The sequence below is a fragment of the Lissotriton helveticus genome, chromosome 6 (genome assembly GCF_964261635.1).
Source record: "Lissotriton helveticus chromosome 6, aLisHel1.1, whole genome shotgun sequence".
NCBI classification, from domain to species: domain Eukaryota; kingdom Metazoa; phylum Chordata; class Amphibia; order Caudata; family Salamandridae; genus Lissotriton; species Lissotriton helveticus.
In genome coordinates this window covers 1,165,364,299-1,165,387,330 of record NC_136067.1, presented here as the reverse complement: position 1 = coordinate 1,165,387,330, position 23,032 = coordinate 1,165,364,299, and the positions used below count along the sequence as shown (strand labels likewise).

General features: G+C 47.6%; 1 protein-coding gene across 14 annotated transcripts in view; it reads right to left on the bottom strand.

Annotated features, from left to right (window-relative positions):
- AFDN (afadin, adherens junction formation factor) overlaps positions 1-23,032 on the bottom strand; it is a 1,642,835-nt gene that overhangs the window by 1,213,871 nt on the left and 405,932 nt on the right. For all 14 annotated transcript variants that reach the window (XM_078648844.1, XM_078648846.1, XM_078648851.1 and 11 more), the window contains one exon: positions 3,879-3,973. In XM_078648844.1, the coding sequence (XP_078504970.1) occupies positions 3,879-3,973 (95 nt within the window). The remainder of the gene's footprint in view (positions 1-3,878; positions 3,974-23,032) is intronic.

Here is a 23,032-nt window from a genome sequence, read left to right as displayed (position 1 = left end):
GGGAGCCGACGGGAATGCGGTCTGGGAGTTAGAGGCCTGGATGACCAGGCTCTCGGGGGTGGAGTGGGCGGACAGGAAGCAAGGGTCGCCCGGAGCCGGGCAGTGGCGCCTGGCCACGTTCCTATCTACAGGCAGACCTGTAGCGGGCTTGGACCAAGAGCCCAGAAGAAAGTCTGACAAGGCCTCATTAAAAGGCAGCAGAGGCTCGGCCGAGCTTGTCTGCGGTTTAAGGACCTCAGTGAGGAGGTTAGTCCTCCCGGCCGCGACGGGGAGCTCAACGCCCAAGGCCTTGGCAGTCCGCGTCAGCACCACACTATAGGTAGCCCCCTCCTCCGTAGCCACGGTAGGAGGGGAGACAAAACCAGTTTCGGGCGAAGTGTTCAGACCACTGGCCTCCCCAAGCTCACCTGTCCAGTCCTGAAAAGACTGACTCAGGTGTCAGAGGGTACTCGGATCCCTCCCAATTCCCCCAGTCACCCATCGCCTGGTACTCAGGCTCAAAGGACGGGGCCGGGTCGTAGAAGCGAAATTCTCCCTTCGGTGTCGAGAGCGGCGCCGCTGCTACGCCGGACCCAAATCGAGGGGAGGACCGGGGACGACGTCGTCCTGGGACGGCGCCAACCCCTTGGGGGCCGGCGCCGGCGAGGTCGTGAGGTCGACCGGCGGCGACCCGGATCCGGCAGGGCCCTGCGGCGTCGGGACCGAAGTCACCGACGGCGTCGGAGCCGAAGCACCCGACGCCGCAGGGGCCGAAGCACCCGGCCCGCTGGGGGACCCAGTCGGGCCGCTTGGTCCGGAGGCGCCGCGCAACCCGACGGAGGAGCAAGCGACCTCATGGACGAGAGGAAGGACTCTATCTCCTACGGCGTGGTGTGCTGCCCTGGGACCAGCGGGTATGGAGCAGGCCGCGACGCCTGCGGCTCCGGCGGAGACGCGGGGGCGGTGTCGCCCGAACCCCCGGGCGCGTCGCGCGAGCGTCGGGGGAATCAGAAGAGCAATGTCGCCTCTTCGACTTCTTGTGCCTCTTACCTGAGGACTTCGAGCCCGAAGACTGATGACGACTCCCGGAACTGTGGTGACTCCGGCCCCGCAACCTGTCCCTCGACCTCCTTCCAGACCGGGACCTCGAGCGGCGCGGGGCTGACTGCCGGAGCTCGAGTCGCTTCCGGGACCGCTCCTGTCTAGCTTTGCACGTCATGGCCCGGCAGTCGGAGCAGAACTTGTCGTCGTGGTCTGGGCCCAGACAGTGAAGACACCAGCGATGGGGGTCGGTAACCGACATCAGTCGGTTGCAATCGACGCAGGGTTTGAACCCGGGCATCCCTACCGGCATCGTCGGAGTCGAGAGACTCGAAAAGATGATAAAAAAAGATCCAAAAAGTTAGTCAAAAATTGACTAGGGTACAACTTTTTCCGGATCGGCACTTGCTGGCGTGGAAAAAAAGAAGAACTGACGTCAGCGCGCGAGGGCGGCGTCTAAGTACTCCGGCGACGTCATCCCGGCGCCAACGACGGACGCGGAGCCGCAGACGACGCCTACCGACGCGCAAGGGTACTGCTACGCAAAGGTTTCCGGATCCAGTCGGACGCCTGGGGATATTCTAAGGTAAGGAATCTAATACTAACCTGCTTCTTTCAGATATTGTTTTTATGAACACAGTCTGTATATCTACTGCTGACGCTTAATGCCAATGATTGTGATGGTTGTTTCTTTTTCAAAATGCCAATAAAATAGATTAAAAAAAATACACCTGCTACAGGCCTTCGCTGATTACTATGCGTTGTTCTGCTCTGCAGATCGGTCTATGGTGCCAGACTCCAGCTCCCATTTCCGAAATTGTATTCCCCACCCCCATCGACTGTCGGAACCAGAGATAAACCGCTCAGACCAATACATCACGAGAGAGGAGATAGAGGAGGCAATCTCTTTGGGCGCGTCCAGAAGGACACCCCGCCCGACAGATTCCCATGGAGTTTTATGCAGCATTTAGTCAAACCCTGTTACCGCATCTCCATGCTCTATACAAAGAGGTGGTAGAGAAAGACGCCTTAAAACTGAAATAGCAACTATTGTGGTAATACCAAAACACAACCCCCATCGACCTCTTGTTCGGACTACCGTCCAATAGATCTCAATACTGAAGTAAAAGTCTACGTACATCCTGACAAATGCAGCTTTATGACACTCCATGGTATGGGACATTGCCTGTGACGCCTGCATCCAGCACTCGCTCACCTCCAACACCTCACCCCATTCCTAGCTCTGTTACTGATCGACTTCAAAAAAGCGTTTGGCACGGTCGATTGGCTGTATTTGGAGGATGTGCTAATGACTGCAGGAATTGGTCCACATTTCCTAAAACTGTTGCGAGTGTTAAATTCCAACTCCTCCGCTAGGGTCCTCATAAATGGGCTCTCTTGCGTTTTTTCCCTATCAGAGGAGAAACGAGACAAAGATGCCCTCTCTGTCTTCCCTTCTATTCTCTCTAGCAATAGAACTGTTCGCCAGACTTATTCGTGTGGATGCGCAAATACCAGGGTGGCAATGGCAGGGAGCACATGACTATTGCGTCGCCATATATGCCGATGACATTCTACTCTTCCTTGCAGACCCGGCATGCTCAGGTCCACGATGCCTCCACATCCTTTGTTTATTCGAAGTGGCATCAGATCAGGCCTGCGCCTGAACCAAACCAAATAAACTCTGGTGCCTCTTCCATGTGTCGCAGGAATGTGTGGAATGTCAAACCAACGTCTCCATATGACGTCACACCTTTAAATATCTGGACGTCTGGGTTGGGCTCCTCCCGGAGCTTACCTTGTCACTCAATATTAATCCCCTCAAACAAAGACAAAAGACGACCCCCACAGATTGCAGTCCCTTCCCCTCAACCCCCTGGGGAAGATCGCCCTGTTTAAGATCATGGAGCTTCCCTCGTTCTTATACATAATTCAGAACCTACCACTATATCTCCCCCGTAGATGGTTCAGTAAATTAGATAGTATGACCACAACATTTCTCTGGGGAAACTCGAGGCCACACATGGCCCTCGCCCAATGTCAGCCGGCCCCATATAACGGGGGCATGTGGATGACTAACCTTTTCCTATACTACCTCGCCACTCGCCTCCTTGTGATACACAACTGGTTGACTGGTGGATGGTCCGACCCAGCCTACTGGTTGGAGCTGGAGAGCCTCGGGTTCTGCCGGATGCAGGCAATGCTCTATGGGACGGCAGTCCCCCGCACACTTCCTGCAGTGACCCGGGTGGCCCTACTCGCCTGTCGCTCCACGCTTCGACACACTCAATGGGAGTCTAAACTTACATTGCAGACACCCCTGTGGCCTGGCACCTGGCTCGGATAGGTGGGGTTGCTGGAGGGATTTCGGAAGTGGGACTTGATTTGGATCACGCACCTACAGGCACCGCCTTTCCAGAACTCAGTTCGCTAGAGGCTAAAATCCTTAATCCTTAATCTATCGTTATTTTGCTTGCCAAGTCACCCCAGTTTGGACCCAGCCATATGCAAATCAGTCTTGACCCTGTTCCCCATAGGAACAGTCCGTCCCGAACTGCCAGGCCAGTTGCTCCCAAGACTGGAAACAAGCACCCTGGGACCCATTTCAACTGTGCTGTTGTGAGCTCAACATTACAGCTTATTTTACCTTCAACTTGTGCCTACCACCTTCCTTCTGAAAAAATGTAAACACTAAATTCATTCGTTTTTTTAAGCTATTTATATACACACTGTATAACCATGTATCCAACAAAAAGGACCCCTCCACAGGACTAGATCTGACAGAATACCGACGGACATTTAAACCAACCAAATAATGAAACAGTTTAGTCTGCTCAAAAAAATATTAATACACTCACCTGAATGGTGCTCTCATCCATCTTGTCTGTTCCAACTTGAGTGACACTTAACTGCAGCCGATAAAGCTTTGGTTTATCTCTAGAATCAGAGCCATCTAAGGAAAGAAAAATTAACAAAACATTATTATTTACTATCAGATATTCCCTGGCATGGCTAATTCCAATGTTTATCTATATTTTAAAATGACATAGCTTAAAGTAAATTAACGTTTTCATTCTGTTTTTAGTGCTGACAGCGAGTATAACCAAAATTCAATAAAAGTAGTGTGTTGGCTGTGAATATCAAATCTGAAAGAGACTACACAAGAGATTTACATGTTTGTCAGACACAAAACATACAGATTAGAAATGCATATGCCCTCTTATATTAGACTCTTGTATAGAATTTACAGTTAATTTTAGCTATTAAAGCAAATTAGTTACGTTTTTGAAATGATACTTTAATATGGTCTGGCATGGTTCAGCATCCAGAAAGGCTTAAAAATGTTACATTTCCTGGAGATTAAACATTTTCGCTGCTGAGAGAACCATGCAGACTTTTGATCTTTGCAATCGGGCATTCTGAATCTAATGGTATTTTTTTAATTTGGCTATTAAGTAGGCCATAAAAATGGCGTAGAGAATTAGGTGAGGGTCGAGGCAACTCGTCTTGCAACCTGTAAGACGATGGGGACAAAATGTACAAAAAATGGGTAGGTAAAGTACGAAAACAAATGTATGGAAGAACATGAAGGGGAAAAAAAACCTTGCCATAAACAGGTTAAGGTGTCCATGCATGGTAAGGTAGAGGCTGCAGTTTCTGACCACTTGATTATCCATCTGACTGCAGGTACTGAATGGATTTCACTTAGCAGCCACACTGGCCAAGCATCAGAGTACTGACACAGAACTGTTGTGGTACACAGAAAATCTTGCCTTCAGCAAAGAGCATCTGAGAAGTCCAGACTGCACATGTGAGGTGTAACTAACTCTATTGCTCTCAGATCCAAAACTTAAATTTCCAAAACAAAAAAGGGGGTAGATAGCGAGCACAGAACAATGAAAAAGGAGCCAGAGTAAGCATTAACCTCTCACCCATCACACAAAGGTTTCTCTGTGGAGAACATTCCTTCGAAGTGCATTTGCATGTTGTTTAATAGTGGAGATTGTCCTTTCTTCTTCTTCTGCCCAAAAAGAGCTTCAGAACAAGAGAAAACTTGGAATATCTTCTACTATCTTACACTAATAGATCTACAGTGTAAATTTCACCTGCTGATGAAACCACATCTCAGCACTGAGCTAGACCAGTTATTAAATAGCGCATAGGGCCCTGAGCCATGCTCAGCATGTTCAAAAATACTGTTCTAAGAATCTGGACAGCATTTCCAGAAATGCCACAAGTCAAAAGAAAGACTGAGATGAGCATTCTCCCTAGAAACATACAGTCTTGACAACGAGAAAAGAGAATCAGTCCTTATGCCCCTGGGTCGCACATGTGAAGCAACAAATAATTGATCAGCCAAATGAAAAGAGACAAGATCATCAGAAAGGGTCCTCTGCTTTGTATCGAAGGTTCCTCTTTACCAGAGGATAGGAATGTGACTCCTGTCAAACCTGAGTCATGAGCTCAAAACATCTAGATGTACCAATATCCATGTTTTGACCCGTGCAAACAAAGGGAAAAGACGATATGGAAACATCCATCACAGAAATTGAAGAACCCTCCTACCTGTCACAAATTATTTTAAAGCCATCAAGTTAAAAATAATAATAAGAAGAAGAAGAATTGTTGGACTTGGACCTTTTTACAGGGTCATACTTGAACTTTTTGCCGACATCCTGGTATTTTTTCTGACCTGGTGTTGGTGGATTTAGGACTCTGGGCACTTTATCATTGCGGTCTAGTGTAAAGTGCATGTGCTCTCTATGATAAACGTGGTAAGATTGGTCTACACCGGTTTGGCGTATTTAATTTCCCTATCAGTCCCTTGTAAAGTGGTATCTCCTATATCCGGGGCCAGTAAATTAAACCCTACTGGTGGGCTTGCAGCGCTGTTTGCACCACCCACCAAAGTAGCCTTTCAAACCTGTCTCAGGCCTATGCGCACGCAGTTTACTGCCGCTGTGACGTGGCACATAAAGTGGTTGCCACGTCCCTAACTCCACTTTTACTATATATAAGACACCCCTAAGGTAGGCCCTAGCTAGCCCTATGGGCAGGGTGCACTGTAGGTAAAAGGTAGGAAATGTGCCTTAACTGTGTGGCATGTCCTGGTAGTGACAAAATAACATTTTGGTTTCTCACTACTGTGAGGCTGCCCTCTCATAGGAATGCATTGGGGATTCCCTGATATCGGATTCAGTGGTAATTCCTGACATGAGAGGAGAAGAGTGGTCAAGTTTGGTATGTTTGGAATAGTGGTAATAAATGCTGCGTAATGGCGTACGCAGCATTTATCATCACTATTTTAGAAATGCCACTTTTAGAAGTGGGCATTTTTATGTGTTATGTGTATTTGTGCCTGCCTGATGTGTATTGCATGACTGGCTCTGGAGGACAGGGGCTGGAGAGGTGCAGTGGCTCGAGAGGGGCTGGGTGAGTCAGCAATAGGCTGAATAGGCCAATCTGCATTTGGAGTAGTGGGAGGAGTAGCACCTGGGCCTGAACAGGACTGTGCCTGACTTACACAATGCTGGCTCTGCCCCCCTGTGGTGTGTCTGCGGTCAGAGCCTACACTAACAAAGGAGGTTGTTGTGCACTGTATATAAAATGTTTAAGCCCCCCCCCCCCCCCGAACTGGTTTGGACCGGGCACAGAGCCCGGTGCCAGGGGGAGAACAAAGGCACTATGTAGTATAAAAATTGGTGCTGTGACCCCATGGGTTTAGTACCTGCTTTGAGCTGAAGGACTGCTGTGCGTTAGGAGGAACCGCCGCTGGGCCCAGCTGTTGTCTCCTTGGGGTCCCTACGTGCTGGGACTGCCTGTGCCCAGCTCTGCCCAAGGGAACTTTGGATTTAGCGCTTCGTGAGCACTACATCTTTATTGCCTGAGGGAGGCTCCAACCTTGCATGTGAAGGAGTGCTCTTGTATGAGGCAGAGCTGGTGGCCTACCCAGTGCAGGGTAGCATGTGCCTGTTTTTTGAGCCCATGGAGTGTGCTTCATCTGCCAAGGTGCAGTGGGCTCAGGGGCCAGATAGCGGCAAAATCGATGAAGACTTTGGCTCCATGAATTGCAGCGTCCAGGAAGCCAGGTGGCTGTTGTCTGGTAGTGGGCGGGGCTGTTGTTGTGTGCAGCAACCCAACAGGGGAGGTCCAGGAGAGGCTGCCGGAAGTCAGGCAGAGTCCACACCTGGTTGTAGGGGGGCTCCAGTGGTCGAGAAGAGCCCCGTGTGCAGCAGATCCTGTTGTGGGTGAGACCGGCGGTAAAAGGAGACGGAGCCTCGCAAGCAGACCGGACAAGAAGAGAAGGACCGGAGCCTTGCGGTCTCCCTTCTGCTGTTATTTTCAGCACCTCTGGTCCAGGCAGCACTCTCCCCGGCAGCTCCGCCTGTTGTTGCACGCCCGCAGTCCTTTCTCCAGCAGAGTTCAAGGCTCGTGCCTGCCTCGGCTTCAGGTTATTGGGGATTTTACTTGTGTTTTTCACATTACTGTTTGTTAGCGCGCCGAGAGCTTCTGCCATTGTCAGTCATATTCTGTGTGTGGAGCATTACTGTATTAAGCGCTCTTAGCGCTTCTGCCTCGGTATTCTTTCCCGCCGACGCTCCTGGTATGATACCGCCCAGCACCCATGACCCAGCCCCTCTCCCACCTCCACGTCTACTCCCGCCCCCTCCCCTACATAATGGCGACTGCTGCACGGTTGCGCAGCGGTCGTGCGCAGAGGGTGCGCTGCTGGCGTGCCAAGGGCGTGCCTAAGGCAAGCCCGTCTGCGTCTGTCTGTCCGCAACCAGTGCCAGAGACCCTGGCTCTCCTGGCCCACACCGCTACGACTCGGCCACCCTCCACGCTCACAACCCCGGGGGTCACACCGACTGCGTAAGAGTCGCGCCCAACACAACCCATGGGCAGTTCTTCTGCGGACACTGCCGAAGATCTTTTACCGTCGACACCAGAGGGCCGCCGACTGAACAACCCACTGAAACCCTGACTTACATTCTTCTCAATGTGCGCTCCCTACACCGACATGCCATAGAGACCTGATCGACACCCTCTCGCCCGCCGTCGCATTCGTCACGGAAACTTGGACCAACGCCACCTTCGCCCCCGACATCGCCACAGCTATCCCGGATGGCTACAAGATCCAGAGAAAGGACCGCTCACACCGCCCGGGAAGAGGACTCGCCATCGCACACAAGATCCCCCTCCGACTCTCCACATCCAGCACGAGCGGCCCTCACTCCAACACGGAACACCTCCACTTCCAGATCCAGACAAACCCCAGGACCACACTACGCGGCACCCTCATCTACAGACTGCCTGGTCCCCGCGCCCAGCCCCACAACCACCATCGCCGAGCTCGCCGCACCCCACACCATCACTTCCACAGACTACATCCTGCTTGGGGACCTGAACTTCCACCTTGAAAACAGCCAAGACCCCGACTCTACCACACTCCTCGAGAACCTCGCCATCCTAGGACTGAAACAGCTTGTAAGTACCAGCACCCACAGAGCGGGCCACACCCTAGACCCCATCTTCGCAGGAGGATCCAACATCCGGTTCAGCCACACCACCCAGCCCCTCTGGACGGACCACCACTGCGTCCATTTCACTTTCAACACCACCTCTGCACCCAAGACTGCCCCACACCCGCCATGACGGAACTGGAGAAAGGTCACCGAGGAGCACCTAAACGCCACCCTCCTCCAAGACCCCCCATAGCCACGACCGACACCAACTACGCAGCCAGGGAATTCCACAGCTGGGTCTCCTGCTGTGCCAACAAGCTAGCATCCCTCCGCCGCACCGCCAATCAACGCCCGCTGAGGGCCACCTGGTTCACCACCGAACTCCAAGAAGCCAGACTTTCCTGCAGACGCTTGGAGAAAACCTGGAGGAACCAGAAGACCACGAAAGCTTGGAACAACCACAAGAGCGCCCTCAAGGACTTCCACCAGCGGATAAGGGACACCAAAATGACCTTCATCAGAGACAAAGTCATGACCAACGCACCCAACGTCAAGGAACTGTTCAACGTCATTCAGCAGTTTGCAAAACCCACCTGTGAATCCTCTGACATCACACCCTCCTAGGAACTCTGCGACAAACTCAGCTCCTACTTCCACCTGAAGATCAAGGTCCTCTACGACAACTTCAGCGACCAAGCAGAAAACAGCACCATGCCACCCACTACTGCCGAGAAGTTGACCATCACCGCCTGGGCCCCCGCATCCGTCGAGCTCACCTCCTCAACCATGAAGAAGACGCACTCAGTAGCCCCAATGGACCCCTGCCCCACTCACATGTTCCACAGGGCCACTGCGGTCATCGCACCCGAACTAGGACGAACAATCAACGGCCCCCTCTTATCCGGCATCTACCCAGACGACTAGAAGCGTGTAGAGGTGAAACCCCTCCTCAAGAGCCAACGGCCGACCCAACTGACCTGAAGAACTACCGGCCCATCTCTCTCCTCCCCTACGCTGCCACGGTCACTGAAAGACTCGTAAACGCCCAGCTGACCGCCTTCATCGAAGAAAACTGCATCCTAGACGCTTTCCAGTCCGGCTTCTGCAGCAACCACAGCACTGAGACAGCCCTCCTCGCAGCCACCGACGACATCCGCATGCTGCTAGACCAGGGACACACCGCAGCCCTCATCCTCCTAGACATCTCCACAGCCTTCGACACCGTCTCACATCGTACACTAGCCGCCAGACTCCACAACGCAGGAATACAGGGATCCGCCCTCGACTGGATCCAATCCTTCCTCCAGTAGAACCAGAAGATCAGACTCCCCCTCCCCCTTCCTCTCCGACCCCACTGACATCATCTGCGAGTACCCCAAGGATCTTCACTAAGCCCAACGCTCTTCAACATCTACATGGCCCCCCTCGCCGCCATCGTCAGACAGCACGGGCTTAGCATCATATCCTACGCCGACGACACCCAACTCATCCTCTCCCTCACCAAGAACCCTGAAGTCACCAGACTCAGCTTCCAGGAAGGTATGAGAAACATAGCAACCTGGATGAAGGACAGCTGCCTAAAACTCAACTCCGAGAAGGCAGAGGTCCTCATCCTCGGACCCTGCATCTCTGCCTGGGACAACACCTGGTGGCCCTCCGCCCTCGGGAGCCCACCCACCCCGACTGACCACTCTCGGAACCTCCGCATAATCCTCGACTCCTCCCTATCCATGAATCGCAAGATCAACGCAGTCGCCTCCACCAGTTTCAACTGCCTCCGAATCCTCCATAAGATCTTCAAATGGATCCCCCGATTGCAGAAAGACTGTCACCCACGCACTCATTACCTGCAGACTGGATTACGGCAACGCCCTCTACGCCAGAATCAACAAAATGCTTTTACGCAAACTCCAAACCATCCTGAACACCGGAGCCAGGCTCGTCCTAGGGACACCGCGTCACGAACATATGACCCAACACCTCCGAAGCCTCCACTGGCTCCCCGTCGAGAAGAGGGTCACCTTCAAACTCCTCACCCACACCTACAAATCACTCAACAACAGCGCACCCAAATACCTCAACGACTGAGTATGTTTCCACGTACCCAAGAGAAACCTCTGCTCCACCGACCTCGCCCTGGCAGGGTACCCCGCATAAGCAGAGCAGGCAGGAGAGCTTTCTCCTACATCGCAGCCAAAACCTGGAACGAGGTCCCGGTCTACATCCGACGCTCCCCAACCCTCCACACGTTCAGGAAGGACCTCAAGACCTGGCTCTTCGACTGACCCTGAGCTGTCTCTCTCCCCCACCCAGCGCCTTGAGACCCTCATGGGTGAGTAGCACGCTCTATAAACCAGTGATTGATTGATTAACTCTGTTGCCCTGACTAGAGTGGTGGTTTCTGCCTGGCTTAGGCGCATGCCCTAGCCAACCAGAAATCCCATTATTTCTAACAATGAAGATTTCAAAGTTGCCCTTGTTTTGAGGACACCAGAGCGCCTGACTCCAAGATAGCTGCAGTATTGTGAGGCTCGTTTGACAGGGAAGACAATCCATCATCATCTGCATTATTTGGGCCCCCATTAAAGGCTGAGTGGATAGGCTATCATAAGGCAGAGTGATAGCAGTGGTCCTGCAATGCAGCCTTTTCAAAATGTCTGGCCGGTGATAACATATTGCAAATTCGTCCTGCTTCGCATGGCAGGTTTTAACTTACCAGCTCAATAGCGACCTGCCACTGGAACTTGGTGGTGCCCGACCGCTTGTAGACCCTTGCAGATTGTACGGGACTGGCTGTGAAAGTGGCATGGCCAGGCCCTGTAGCTGCTTTCTAACAGCAGTCTCCGACACCCGCAACAGTGAGTAGGGCCTGGGGTCGCGAAACTGGCACCATTTAGTCTGGTGCTCCGCTGCCTTTGGAAGGGGGGTGCGCTGGCCCTGGGCAGGATGTAACTGTAGTCGGCCATATTGCTGTGCCCTGGTTCAGTTTGTGGTGTGGGGCAGGTGGGCCTCACATCATCAACACTTACTGGCTGCTGTGGGATGCTATTGCCTCCTACTAGGAGTGGACCCGATAACCTAGAAGCGTGACCAGACCGGCTCATGTGTAGCTGTGCCTGGGGTGTGCACAGGTGGGGTGGTTGACTGATTTCGGGCCCAGTGTGTCTCTACGTGGCCCCTACATTCCACATGTCCTTATGGCAGTTACTAGTGGGCCTCCCCCACTTCCTTGTTTCCTGGGGTGCATCTGAGGGACCTGTGCAAGACCTTGTGGGTACACTATCGAGAAATGCGACCTGAGCAATCCACAATGGAGTTTGACGCTAAGAGCTTCTTAAAACCACTGTCTCAATCTAAGGGAGACACAGCTCAGCTGGAGATGGCGTCAATAGAAGACTCAGATGCCAAGGTACTTCTCCAGACATGTAGAAGAGCCTGCTTTTCACTGATAACAAGATTGATTCCCTAACGAATTTGGTGAATCAGATGAGAACAGCCCTGGATAACCAGGGGCGTCTATCAATTGCGGAGACACATATCTCTGCACTTCACGGGAGGGCGATTCTTCCCACCCAAATGAGAAACTTATCAACATGAAAACGATCCTTAATGTGACTTAAGAGAAGAATGAGGACTTAGAGGCCCAGTCCCATGAAAACAATGTGAGCCTGATTGGTAATTCAGAATCGACCAACACAGGTGCTCTCCCTAGTTATACAGAAACAATGATTTTTTATTTTATTAACATTTTGCTGTCATACATGCACTTGAGCACAAAGATGATATAACTGCATATCGGGTACTCCAAACCCGCTTTTTTTGTAGTCCTGTATCAGTGTGTTCCAGCCCACCCAGGGCTGCTTGCCACCCCAGATCAGTTTCAGCAGTTGTGAACGTAGAGTCTTGAAGAATTGGCTGCTTAGCCTAATGGAGGTTATTAAACAGATACAGAAAGCACTGTAGTACTATCATCTTAATGAGTGCAATTCTGTCCACCAGCGAAAGCGGCAGACCGAACGATTTTGCAACCTGGTTTTCTAGCTTACAGTGTGCAATGCTATAGTTTTCTCTCTCCACTATGTCTGGGTTATGGTGAATCCATACACCAAGATATTTTACAGGGTCCATAGCCCATGCTAGGGGGAATTCCAGGGCGTGCTAGGTCATGCTATCAGTAAGGGGCACAGCAATCGATTTAGCCCAGTTTATGTTTATGCCTGAGAAGTGACCAGAGTTGATGTATTATAGTAGGATAGGCTCCAGGTATGTCTGAGGTTCCTTCACATACAATACCATGTCATCCGCGTATAGCGATATATTTACCGGTCTCATTGTGAATCTAAGAGCGGATTCCCTATGGCGTTGCCTGATAATGCAAGCTAGGGGTTCCAACAGTATTGAGAAGAGAAGGGGCGATAGTGGGCACCATGGTCTAGTACCTCTCCACATTTTTATAGGTTCCGAGGTCTGTCGCTCAATCCTTACTCGCGCTGTTGGGTCAGTATATAGAAATTTCACCCACGTGCAAAAAAACACCGGGAGCCCTATTCTATCTAATATTTGAAACATATAGCCCCACTCAATAGAGTCGAAAGCCTTGGCAGCATCTAAGAGTACTGCCACAGCTTGTAAGTCGGGGTTTAACGTGTGAAACAGGGAGAAAATCGTGCGTAGATTGTTCAATGTTGACCTCTGAGGTATAAAGCCAGATTGATCAGGCAGTACTATATTTGGGAGTAGGGGTTAAAGCCTGGTGGCAAGTATCTTTGCCAGAATCTTAGTGTCAGTTTTCTGTCCAAAGAATACATTCTGGATGACAGAGTCGTTAACCCATTGTCAACTACAGTGAGAGATTTCTCTAAATTAATACGATAAATTTCTCGTATTCGTTCTCCAGTCTCTGCTTGTGTCGCTTTCCAAGCTTCATTCTAAATGGCATATATACCTGCTTATATGAAACGTTTATGACGCCGTTTTGCAGGTCCGTGTAAGAAGTCCCTTAAATCAACTCCATCTTTAAGTAAAGATAAGTGTTGTTTTACCTCTGTTAGTGTTGACTTTTGTAGCCACTCAAGGCACAGTTTTCCAACACTGTATGATTTTACTATCCCTGGATGTTGTCTCTGGACATATCTTAGATCAGGCCTAGTGAATGTAAACCCTTGTGAATTGTTCAGGAATCTATCTTGACAGTTGTTTGTGTCTGTGGATAAGATTAACCATTTTTTCCAATCAGGATCAGTTCTGTTTTTAAGTAAAACTGTTTTTAAGTCGACCACCAGCTCTGAAGTGTTCTTACTATCAGGTATAGGTGTAGGTATGGACGGTTTGTTTAAATCTTTTATCTTAGCTAAGCCAAGACAAGATGTCTGTTGAACAGTGTCATTCAAAAACATTATTTGTTCTGGGATGATGCAGGCTCTAAATAAGGCTTCTAATCCCTGCACCTGCCAGTCTGTTGTGCCCCAGACAGTTTTCGTCTCAATGTTGTCTTTCCAAAAGTCAAAAGCTAATGTAGACATTTGAGCATAAAAGGCCGCAGAATAAATTTGCTTAGTATTAGTCAGCATACTTTTCATTCCGGTCTTATTAACATTTTTAAAGTAAAATGTTTCTGGATTTGAGACATTAAAACCTGAGAAGTATGGAAATTTTTCATAGAATGTTTTTGAGTTCCCATTGATTTTAAGTATAAACATTTCTAGGGTTTGCAGATCTATGCAAGAAATGATGACCACAGTGATTATAACAGTACATTTGTTCATAATCTGAGTATTCATGTTTAGTAAATTGTGCAGACATCTCTAAGTCTGACATCATATTGTTAACAGTCTCAAAAGTCCCAATCATCAGAAAATGTGCTGGGTGAAACAAAGTCACTCAAGGAAACCTTGAATTGATGTAGAATCTTCAACAGCTCTGCAGGACCGAAGATGTCATAGTCAGTTCTGTCCCAGGCTATACCACCAGGTATAGGAATGGCTGTAATGTTCACTGATGACAAGGCTCTTTGTTCACGATGAGATGATTTGTGTGGCTTCAGTTGCAAGTTGATGTTCTTACTTGCTGTGTCCATTTAACTATATCTTCCATTTATCAGCATTCCCAGAGATAATACCAGAATTAGCCAAAGTAGGAGGAAATGTATGCCTAGCACAATCCAAAGTTCAACCCATGGTGATACCAGATAAGTTTTTTCAAGTTGATGGAAAAGTTCTGTTACTTGTTCTTTAAAAGTTTTATTTGCTGGCGTCGTTTCCGGTTCACTAGGATCCTCAGAAAATTTATCAAAGTTAATGAAATAACCAGAGACAGTTCTGTCAATTGTTGGTATTGCATCAGGACTTCTTGAAATCGCTGGAGCTACTTGATCACTTGTCATATTAGTATAGTCAGATGGTATATCATTGTAGACAGGCGTTTCTTGACAAACTGTTATTTGGGTTTCAAGAGGTACAAGTTCCATTGCTTTCTTGCATAGTCCTTCTTTTCGCACTGCAGATTCTTCAAAGGTGATGAGTCTCTCAGTTTGAACCTCTTGGATAGTAGCCAGATTTGGTCGTCTGTCCCATCTTTGGAGTCCACTTGGCCAACTACTTATGATCGGCCACATGATGTGGTTTTACCAGGTCGATTGACACAAACCTGTTCTCCTTTCTTCCAGCAAGGGGCGGCAGTAACACTGTTCTTGATCCGTGGATTGCTAGCACAGGTACTGGTTTTCTGTACGAAGGCCCAAATTCCTTCTCATCCGCGATCTTTTCTCTGACTAGATCCCCAATCTTTGGAATCCAGGCTGGCCTTGCTGGAACGGGTGGTTCTCCTTCAGTGGTCGTTGGCCTCTGCAATGTGTTGCTTAGACTTCTTGTTTCATTTAAGTCTTGCAAAACAGCCAAAGGTTCTTTGATATCAAAAGGTTTTTGTTCCACCACTGAAGCGTGACGATCGAGGTCTTCGACAATCATTCTAGTGCCAAAAAGGATTTTATATGGAGTGATTCCACCCAGAGAATTTCTTGGCAGATTATTTAAACTACGTTCGACCCACCCGTCACCCGAGCCTAATACCCTAGCTGTTATAGATTGATTGTTTTTTTCTTTCCACAACCGCATTTCCCTCAGGATGGAATGGACTAGAATACCGCAATGCAATGCCCAGATTGGCCATGGCCTCTTTGTAAGCTCGAGAGCTTAACGCAGGACCCTGGTCAGAATGTAGCCTGCCGACTGCGTATGTGCCGATAAAGACTCGCAAATCTTTTATAACAGTTCGGGCGTCAGCCGAGCGCGGAGGCCGCATCCAAATGAATCTTGAGCATGAATCCACTGCGACCATGATATTTTTATAGTTGCCATCCCTCTGTAGGGGACCACAGTGGTCCAGGTAAACACAAGCTAATAGTTTATCTGAAATTAAAAGGAGTGTCTGCGCAGGACGTTTCACCGTTGAAACCTTCATCTTTTGGCAGATTTCACATTCCAGAACATAGCTTCTGGTCTGTTTCCTCATGCGTGGCCACCAGTATCTTTGTTTTAATAACGACACTGTGGCGGAAACACCTGTGTGTGCAGAGGTGAGCCCTTCATGTGCTGCTAAGATTAGTCCTAATAGTTGTGGGACCGTATACGTCCATAGTGACGTCTGCCTGTAGAAAGTCTAATGCTGTCTAACAATGGTGTCTGAACTGGGCTGGCTACACTGTAGTCAAGTATCTGGCGGCGTTCTATGCTGCAATCTCTGTTGCAGTCATGGCAATTAATTGCAAATTTGTGAATGTGGGCCTTCATCCCTGGCCACCAGTACATCCCCTTTAATTCTAGTATGGTTTTAGAGATCCCTTGATGCATCAGACCCTCTCCCAAATGTGCTTTGTGTATCAAAGCTACTCTATGTTTCCTGCTTGGAATTACTCTATCCCCCACTCCAGGGATTCGAGCAAAAGGAACGGAGTTTGCGTCAATTATGTATGAATATTCAAGTGGATATTTTAGAGGTAGCACTGCACTGCTGCCTTTGCTTGTGGCATTGACAGCTAGCATTATTTTGCCGTCTATTTTCGTCTTTGAACGATTGGTTGCAGCTACGGAAGCCATTTGCACAGTTGCCTTCGCAGCTTCATCAGCCAATGAATTCCCTGCAACGTGAACGCCATCACGCTGATGACTCAGTGTATGTATCGCGTGAGTCTTTTATAGTTCTTTCTGTAATTGAACTACTTGTTCCCAAAGCAATTTATCCTTGATTGTGCCACCTTTTGCATCTTTGAAACCGTTTTGAACCCAGTTCTGCAAGTATTCATTGTAAGATCGACCGCAGTAATAAGAATCACACACTATGAGTGTGGGGAATTCGCTATCGGGATTTTCAAGCGCCATCTTGAATGCCTGTAGTTCAGCTCGCTGAGCTGTACAATCTCCGAGAGATTGCATTTTTGTGACCATGGGTCGGAATTTACCATCGCGCCAGCGACCTTTAACGATCGCACACACAGCACTATAAGCTTGTTTACCCCCAATTGCGGGCTGTGCTGATCCGTCTGAATAAATTATACATTCGTACTGTTCTAGAGGCAGAATCTCAGTGGGCAGAGGACAACCTTGTTCGTATTGTAGAAATTCTTGTGTTTGCAAGTAAGGGTCAAAAACGTATTCAACGTCTGTTGCAGCAAGATAATTAACCCATTTTATCTTGGATGTAAAGCCTTTGCATTTGGAATGCTCGCTTTTGTTACTGCTTCTAAGGCAGGTACAGGAGTAACGACCATTATGTGCTTTCCCTGTGCGAGGCCTCTCTCTTTTGCTACTGCAGTTTGAACCGCTGTCAGATTTTTTTCTGTAGAAGTGAATTTCATTTCAGCTTGTGTATACAAGTGTGATTTATAAGCTATTGGTTCTTTTTCTCCCTCATTAAAGGTTAAGTACGTGAATCTGCATCTTCCTGGAATGATTCGGATTACAAGATTGCGTATCTTTACGCGAGTTTGTAAATGTGTTGTTGCCAACATGTCAGTTTGCACTGAACGCAAAATTTCTATGTGTTTGAGTCCAATTAGTTGTTTTGAATTCAGGTTTGATTAATTCGTAGAGAGGTTTAACCCTTTATGCGTAGTTTAGAATGTAAGTTCTTCCGAAATTCAGGAAACCTAGAATTGACTAAGTTTTTCAGCGTTTTTGGAGGTTGGAGCAGCGCACACTTCTCTAAAAAGTTAGCTGCCAGGCTTTTGACTTCACTTGAAAGTTTGTATCCTAGAAAAAGGACGTTGAGGTGGGCAATTCTCAATTTCTTAAAATTGAATTTATACCATTCAGATGCGAAGCCAAGTATTATGGTGTTCACTCTGTTCAAGTGCCCGTCCAAGTCGTCGTCCGTTAGATAGATGTCATCGACATAAGATAGTGCCTCGAGAGGTTTAACTGTTTGGGTAAGGCAGCAGGTGGGCTTCCAGGTAGCCTAACTGGGGATTGACAATCCAGATATACAGGTTTTTAAAATAAATTTTGAACAGGTCTCTGATTTTATATTGATTAAGGTCTACGCAAGAGGTATAACCATCTCTGGCCTAGATTACTTTATCAAGTCATTGAAAGGGAAACATATCTGGGTCATTGCGGGGGACTTTAATTGCACGTTTGAGCCGCTTGGCTCCGAAGACGTCAGTCTTACTAGCGACGAGGATGCGACCTGGGGCATTCCATCGTTAACGCTCCCCCAATTAATAAATAGACGGAGGCAGTACTGCAATTAAAAAGTTTGACACTGGAGGGTGGGCTCAGGGCGGTTAACGGGAGATCCAAATCTGATTTCAAAGTCAAACCCCACTTTTGATAATGGGAGAAGAAGTAGTAGGATTGACTACTTCCTAATTAACTTAGAATGGGGGTCAAGTCAAGAAGACATGGAGGTATTAACCAGACCAGAGAGTGATCATGATCCATTGTCGTTGACATTAGAGGTAAAGCGTCGCTTATTGTTGAGGGGCGGCATGGAGACCGTCACGGCAGACGTTATGTCTCACGACTGTCGAAGATTAAAATGGGCACGTGTCTCAAGATGAGGGCACCATGGCAAAGATAAGGTCTACTCTTGAAGAGTCCCTTGTAGCCCTATCTTATCTTGATTCCAGTGAGGCTAGCCTTACAACTCTTATAGAGACCCACGAGTCCCTGTTTGCTAGGTTGAAAAGCTATTTTACTAAAAATATAAAAAGATCCCATGCAACCCCCTTTCATAAAGCTGCAAAATGGTATGACGGAGAATGTAGGATAACTTTCAGACACTTGTGCCAAGCCATTAGGGTGGGATCAGCACAGGAGGTAAGGGAACTAAGGGCAAACTACAAGGCTACACAACTCAGGGCAAAGAAGGCTTACGATGAAAATAGATGGCAGGACCTCCTAGAGTCATGTAACGGGAACAACTGGTGTCGGTTCTGGCACTTAATTAAATGGGGCAGTGGTAGTGCTGGCCCGGCTCCAGTTAACAACGTTCCGCCAGAAGTTTGGGTCGCACATTACAAGTCCCAATTTCCATCGCCCAAGGATAGCACTATGTACCAGCCCTGTGCTGTGACCGACTCAGTCCTTTCCTTTACACTAGCGGAAATCGAGAGAGCCCTCAATGGTGTGGCAGCAGGTAGGGCTCCTGGACCGGATCGTATCCCGGCGGATATATTTAAATTAGATCAGGAGAACTGGGTGAAATATATCCTTTTCCTTGCTAATGGTTTGGCAAGAGGGGCACCCATTCCGGAATCCTGGCGCATGGCAGAAATCATCCACATTTATAAAAAAAAGGGGGATCGCACCAGTCCAGCTAATTATAAGCCCATAAGCCTCATAGACTCCCTCCAAAAAATGGTGGCGCGATTAGTGCGAAGTAGGGTAAATAGTTGGATAGATGAGAACGAAATACTTTCCACCTACCAAGCAGGATTTTGTTCCCATGTTAGCACTATCGACCAAGTTTTTAGATTCATGATGATATACTGGAACACAGTGGTCTTAGCAGGGGGGACACTCTATGCAGCATTCGTAGATCTGAAATCTGCATTTGATTTAGTCCCCCGCCATAAGATGTTAGAGGTTCTCAGGGATGCCTTCTGAGAACTTATCTTTTATAGTAAATCTACATGAGTCTACATCTGCCCAAGTACGATGGGGTCAGCAGGGTGAGCTAACAGACCACTTTCCTTTGAACAAGGGAGTAAGGCAGGGGTGTGTTCTAGCCCCTACCCTCTTTTCATTGTTCATAAATAATGTTATCTCATACTACTCCGAATATACTCTTGCCGGTTCCAGGGTTCCTCTATTAATGTTTGCAGACGACACCTTAATTCTGTCGAAGATGCAATCAGGTCTGCAACGCGCCCTTGATCGTTTCACTTTGTTCTGCAATGACCATGATTTCGTCGCTAACGTCGATAAGACGAAGTTCATGGTCTTGCATAAATACAAAGCAGTGAAAGCTAGAGTGGAAATGAACAATGTGCCCCTGGAACAAACCGACTCCTTTGCATACCTGGGTGTTACTTTGAGCAAACGCTTGACCTGGAAGCCACAGCTATATCTATTAGTCTTAAGGCATAATCAACTTGCAGGGGCACTCCTAAAAGAATTCCGGTTGTCCCAAACCAAACCAGTTGGACCGGCTCTATCTATTTACCATGGGAAGGTTAGAGCCTCAATAATTTACGGGGCGGAACTTTGGGGGGGTCGAAAACTTAGTACCATTAGTCTTAGCCCAGAACAAGTTCCTGAGGGCATTGACCCGCCTTCCTCAATCCTCTCCTCTGAGGCCCCTACTTTTAGATCTAGGATGTATTACCTTTGAGGAGGCTGTGGGTTTTAGACCCCTTGCCTATTGGCGAAGACTATGAACAGCTCCGGAGTTAGCAACTTATGCCAAAGCTGTTAAGTCCATTAGGGAAGCAGATAAATCAAACACACTTGGCTACAAAAGATTACGGCATTGTTATCTGAAATGGGCCTCACTCATCTGTGGGAAGACGCAGAGGGGAATTCCTTTCCATCTAAAAGATAACTTAAAGCCTTTATGTAAAGTTGTTGTCCTTGGTTACTAGTGGTTCCCTCACAGACCTCTTTCTTGAAATAAGTGTGAGCATAAGCTGGAGGCCTATTGAGATATTATCACACGTCCTGGTGATAGAAAACTTTTCCACCAATTTAGAGTGGGAACACTCACCCTAAAGTTGTTTACTAAAAAGTGGCGGAAAGACCAGGATATAAAATGTGACTCTTGTTTAACTGAGGATGAGACTATTGCATGTCCTGTTTGTGTGCCCTGCATACAAGGGCCCTCGTCTGAAATGGGTCAAGCCGGTTTGTACAAACTTTGGAACTAGATCTGGTCAAACGGCCTTGTGTATTTTAAAAATTGAAACTTCTGAAGTCATAGTTGTTGCTATGGCTAAGTTTCTGAGCTGGACTTGGGCCCTTAGAAGGAAAAATCTGCAAGGTATTACGTAATCTATCTGCTTATGCATTGGTGTACTCAAGTCTCCACCTCGTTATTCAGTCCAATATTGAAGACCATAACCAAGCCCTGTGTAATTATAGATTAATAGCTTTTGACCCTGAATTCTCCCTTTTAAAACTAATCATTGTTTTAACAGTCTTGGGATTTTACATGACATGATTTAGTTTTTTTTTTTAAACAAAATATTCTAGTATGAAATTTTATGCCTTTTTTATATTATATTGTATTTGTCTTAATGTGTCTTTTATGATTTATTATGATCGAATAAAGACGGAAAATGAATTGATAGTGACTCATCATCATACGTTTGTAGTAACTCTGTTACTCTGGCTGAAAATAACCCTGGACTATTGAATCCCTGGAGGAGATGACAGAAATGACGCTGTGTCCCCATAATTGAGAAAGCAGTCAAATACCTACTTTCTGGTGTGATGTTTTTACAGAAGAAACGGTTAGAAATATCTAATGTTGTTTTATATTTTTTGTGCTCAATGTTATTCATCAGTGCTGCACTGTCTGCATGTTGTACTGCAAAGGTTTTGTAACAAGAGTTTAAATGTCTGTAGTCCAAGACTAGACGATATGTATTGTCTGATTTGGAGACAGGAAACAAAGGATTGTTCATGGACGAAGTGCATGTTTCAATCACCCCTTGGTATTCAAGTTGATCTAAGATCTCCCTGACCTGTTTGTAGCTTCTTGCTTAACTGGATACTGCCTCTGAGCAGTTGGTTGAGTTTTTAATTGGATTTTATGGTGAGGAGAATCCTCATCCCATCCTACATGATTTTTATATAATGCTGGAGCTTGGGCTACAGTCCATTTTCTGGCATAGGTGTATTTTAAGTGAATTGGAATATGATTGGAGAAGGCTGGCATAACGATGTCTTCGCCATGTGGGCACTCCCTCACAAATTTTGGTGGCCAGTCTTTTTCAGCTAGAAGAATGTCATAACCCTTAGAGACCTTCTCCCAAAAGAGTGCTTTTATTTTCCTAGTTATGTCCCCCTCCATCCGGAGCGTTATTTCATATGACTTATGGGGTACAATAACCCTGGTATCGGCAGTTTCAACTTGAATGTATTCATTCAAGTCCACTGTCTCCAGGTGATCCTTCAGGATCTTGCGAGCTATGGCAACTTCTGCTGCGCTGTCCAGCATTGTCTGGGCCACTCCCCGTTCTTGAGTTGTGTCCTCAAGATCCTCGGCATGTCTGATTTTTAGACCTGCTACCTTCTTCTTGGTAAATTGGGTTTTCTTATTTTTCGGAACAGGCTGATCGTCTTTGGACTACAAGCGTTCTTCTTTGTGTTCTGACCGTCCTCTTCTTTCCGATTTCTGTGAGGAAGTCTGAAAGGTACGAGAGGAACGTGCATCAGTATCTTGATATCTATCAGTTTTTCTTAAATTATCCCTGTTCCTGAGGTTATACCTCTTTTCAGAGGGGTCCTTTTGAGGAGACCTTCCTCAGGATTGAGAACGCTTCTCTTTACAAGTTTGTTTAGTATTCTCCCACTTCTTTTTAGGAGTAGTGAGAGTGTTTTTAATAAAAACCTTTTTAGGATTCTGATAGTTGGGGTGGTTGCTCAGTTATATCAAATTCTCTTATTTTTTGGCGGATCGCCACGGATGCTGCTTCACCTTTAATATAAGTTAATATGATAGCTGAGACCCGTTTGAAATCTTTCAGTAATTTCATACCCATATTTAAAGCAGGCTCTGCCCCGTATTCATTTTGGATCTATTTCAGGACGTCTGGTATTACCACCATAGACCGAACACCATGTGTTTTTGTGTAGATTGCAGCAAAGACTGTACCCCAGGTGTCACAGTCCTCCAGGTGTGGTGCGATCCCCATTGGTAAACAGATTGTTAAAATTCTGTATTTCTCATGAGGTGTACTATCGGGAAATACTGCCTCGATTTGAGTGATTTTTTGAGCTATCCAGAATGGAATTTGTTCCCTTTTTGCGGGCAATTTACCAATGACTGATTGTATAGTCTGTGGTGTAATTATATTTGTGTTCCCCTGGTGAGGGGTGTGTTGTGGT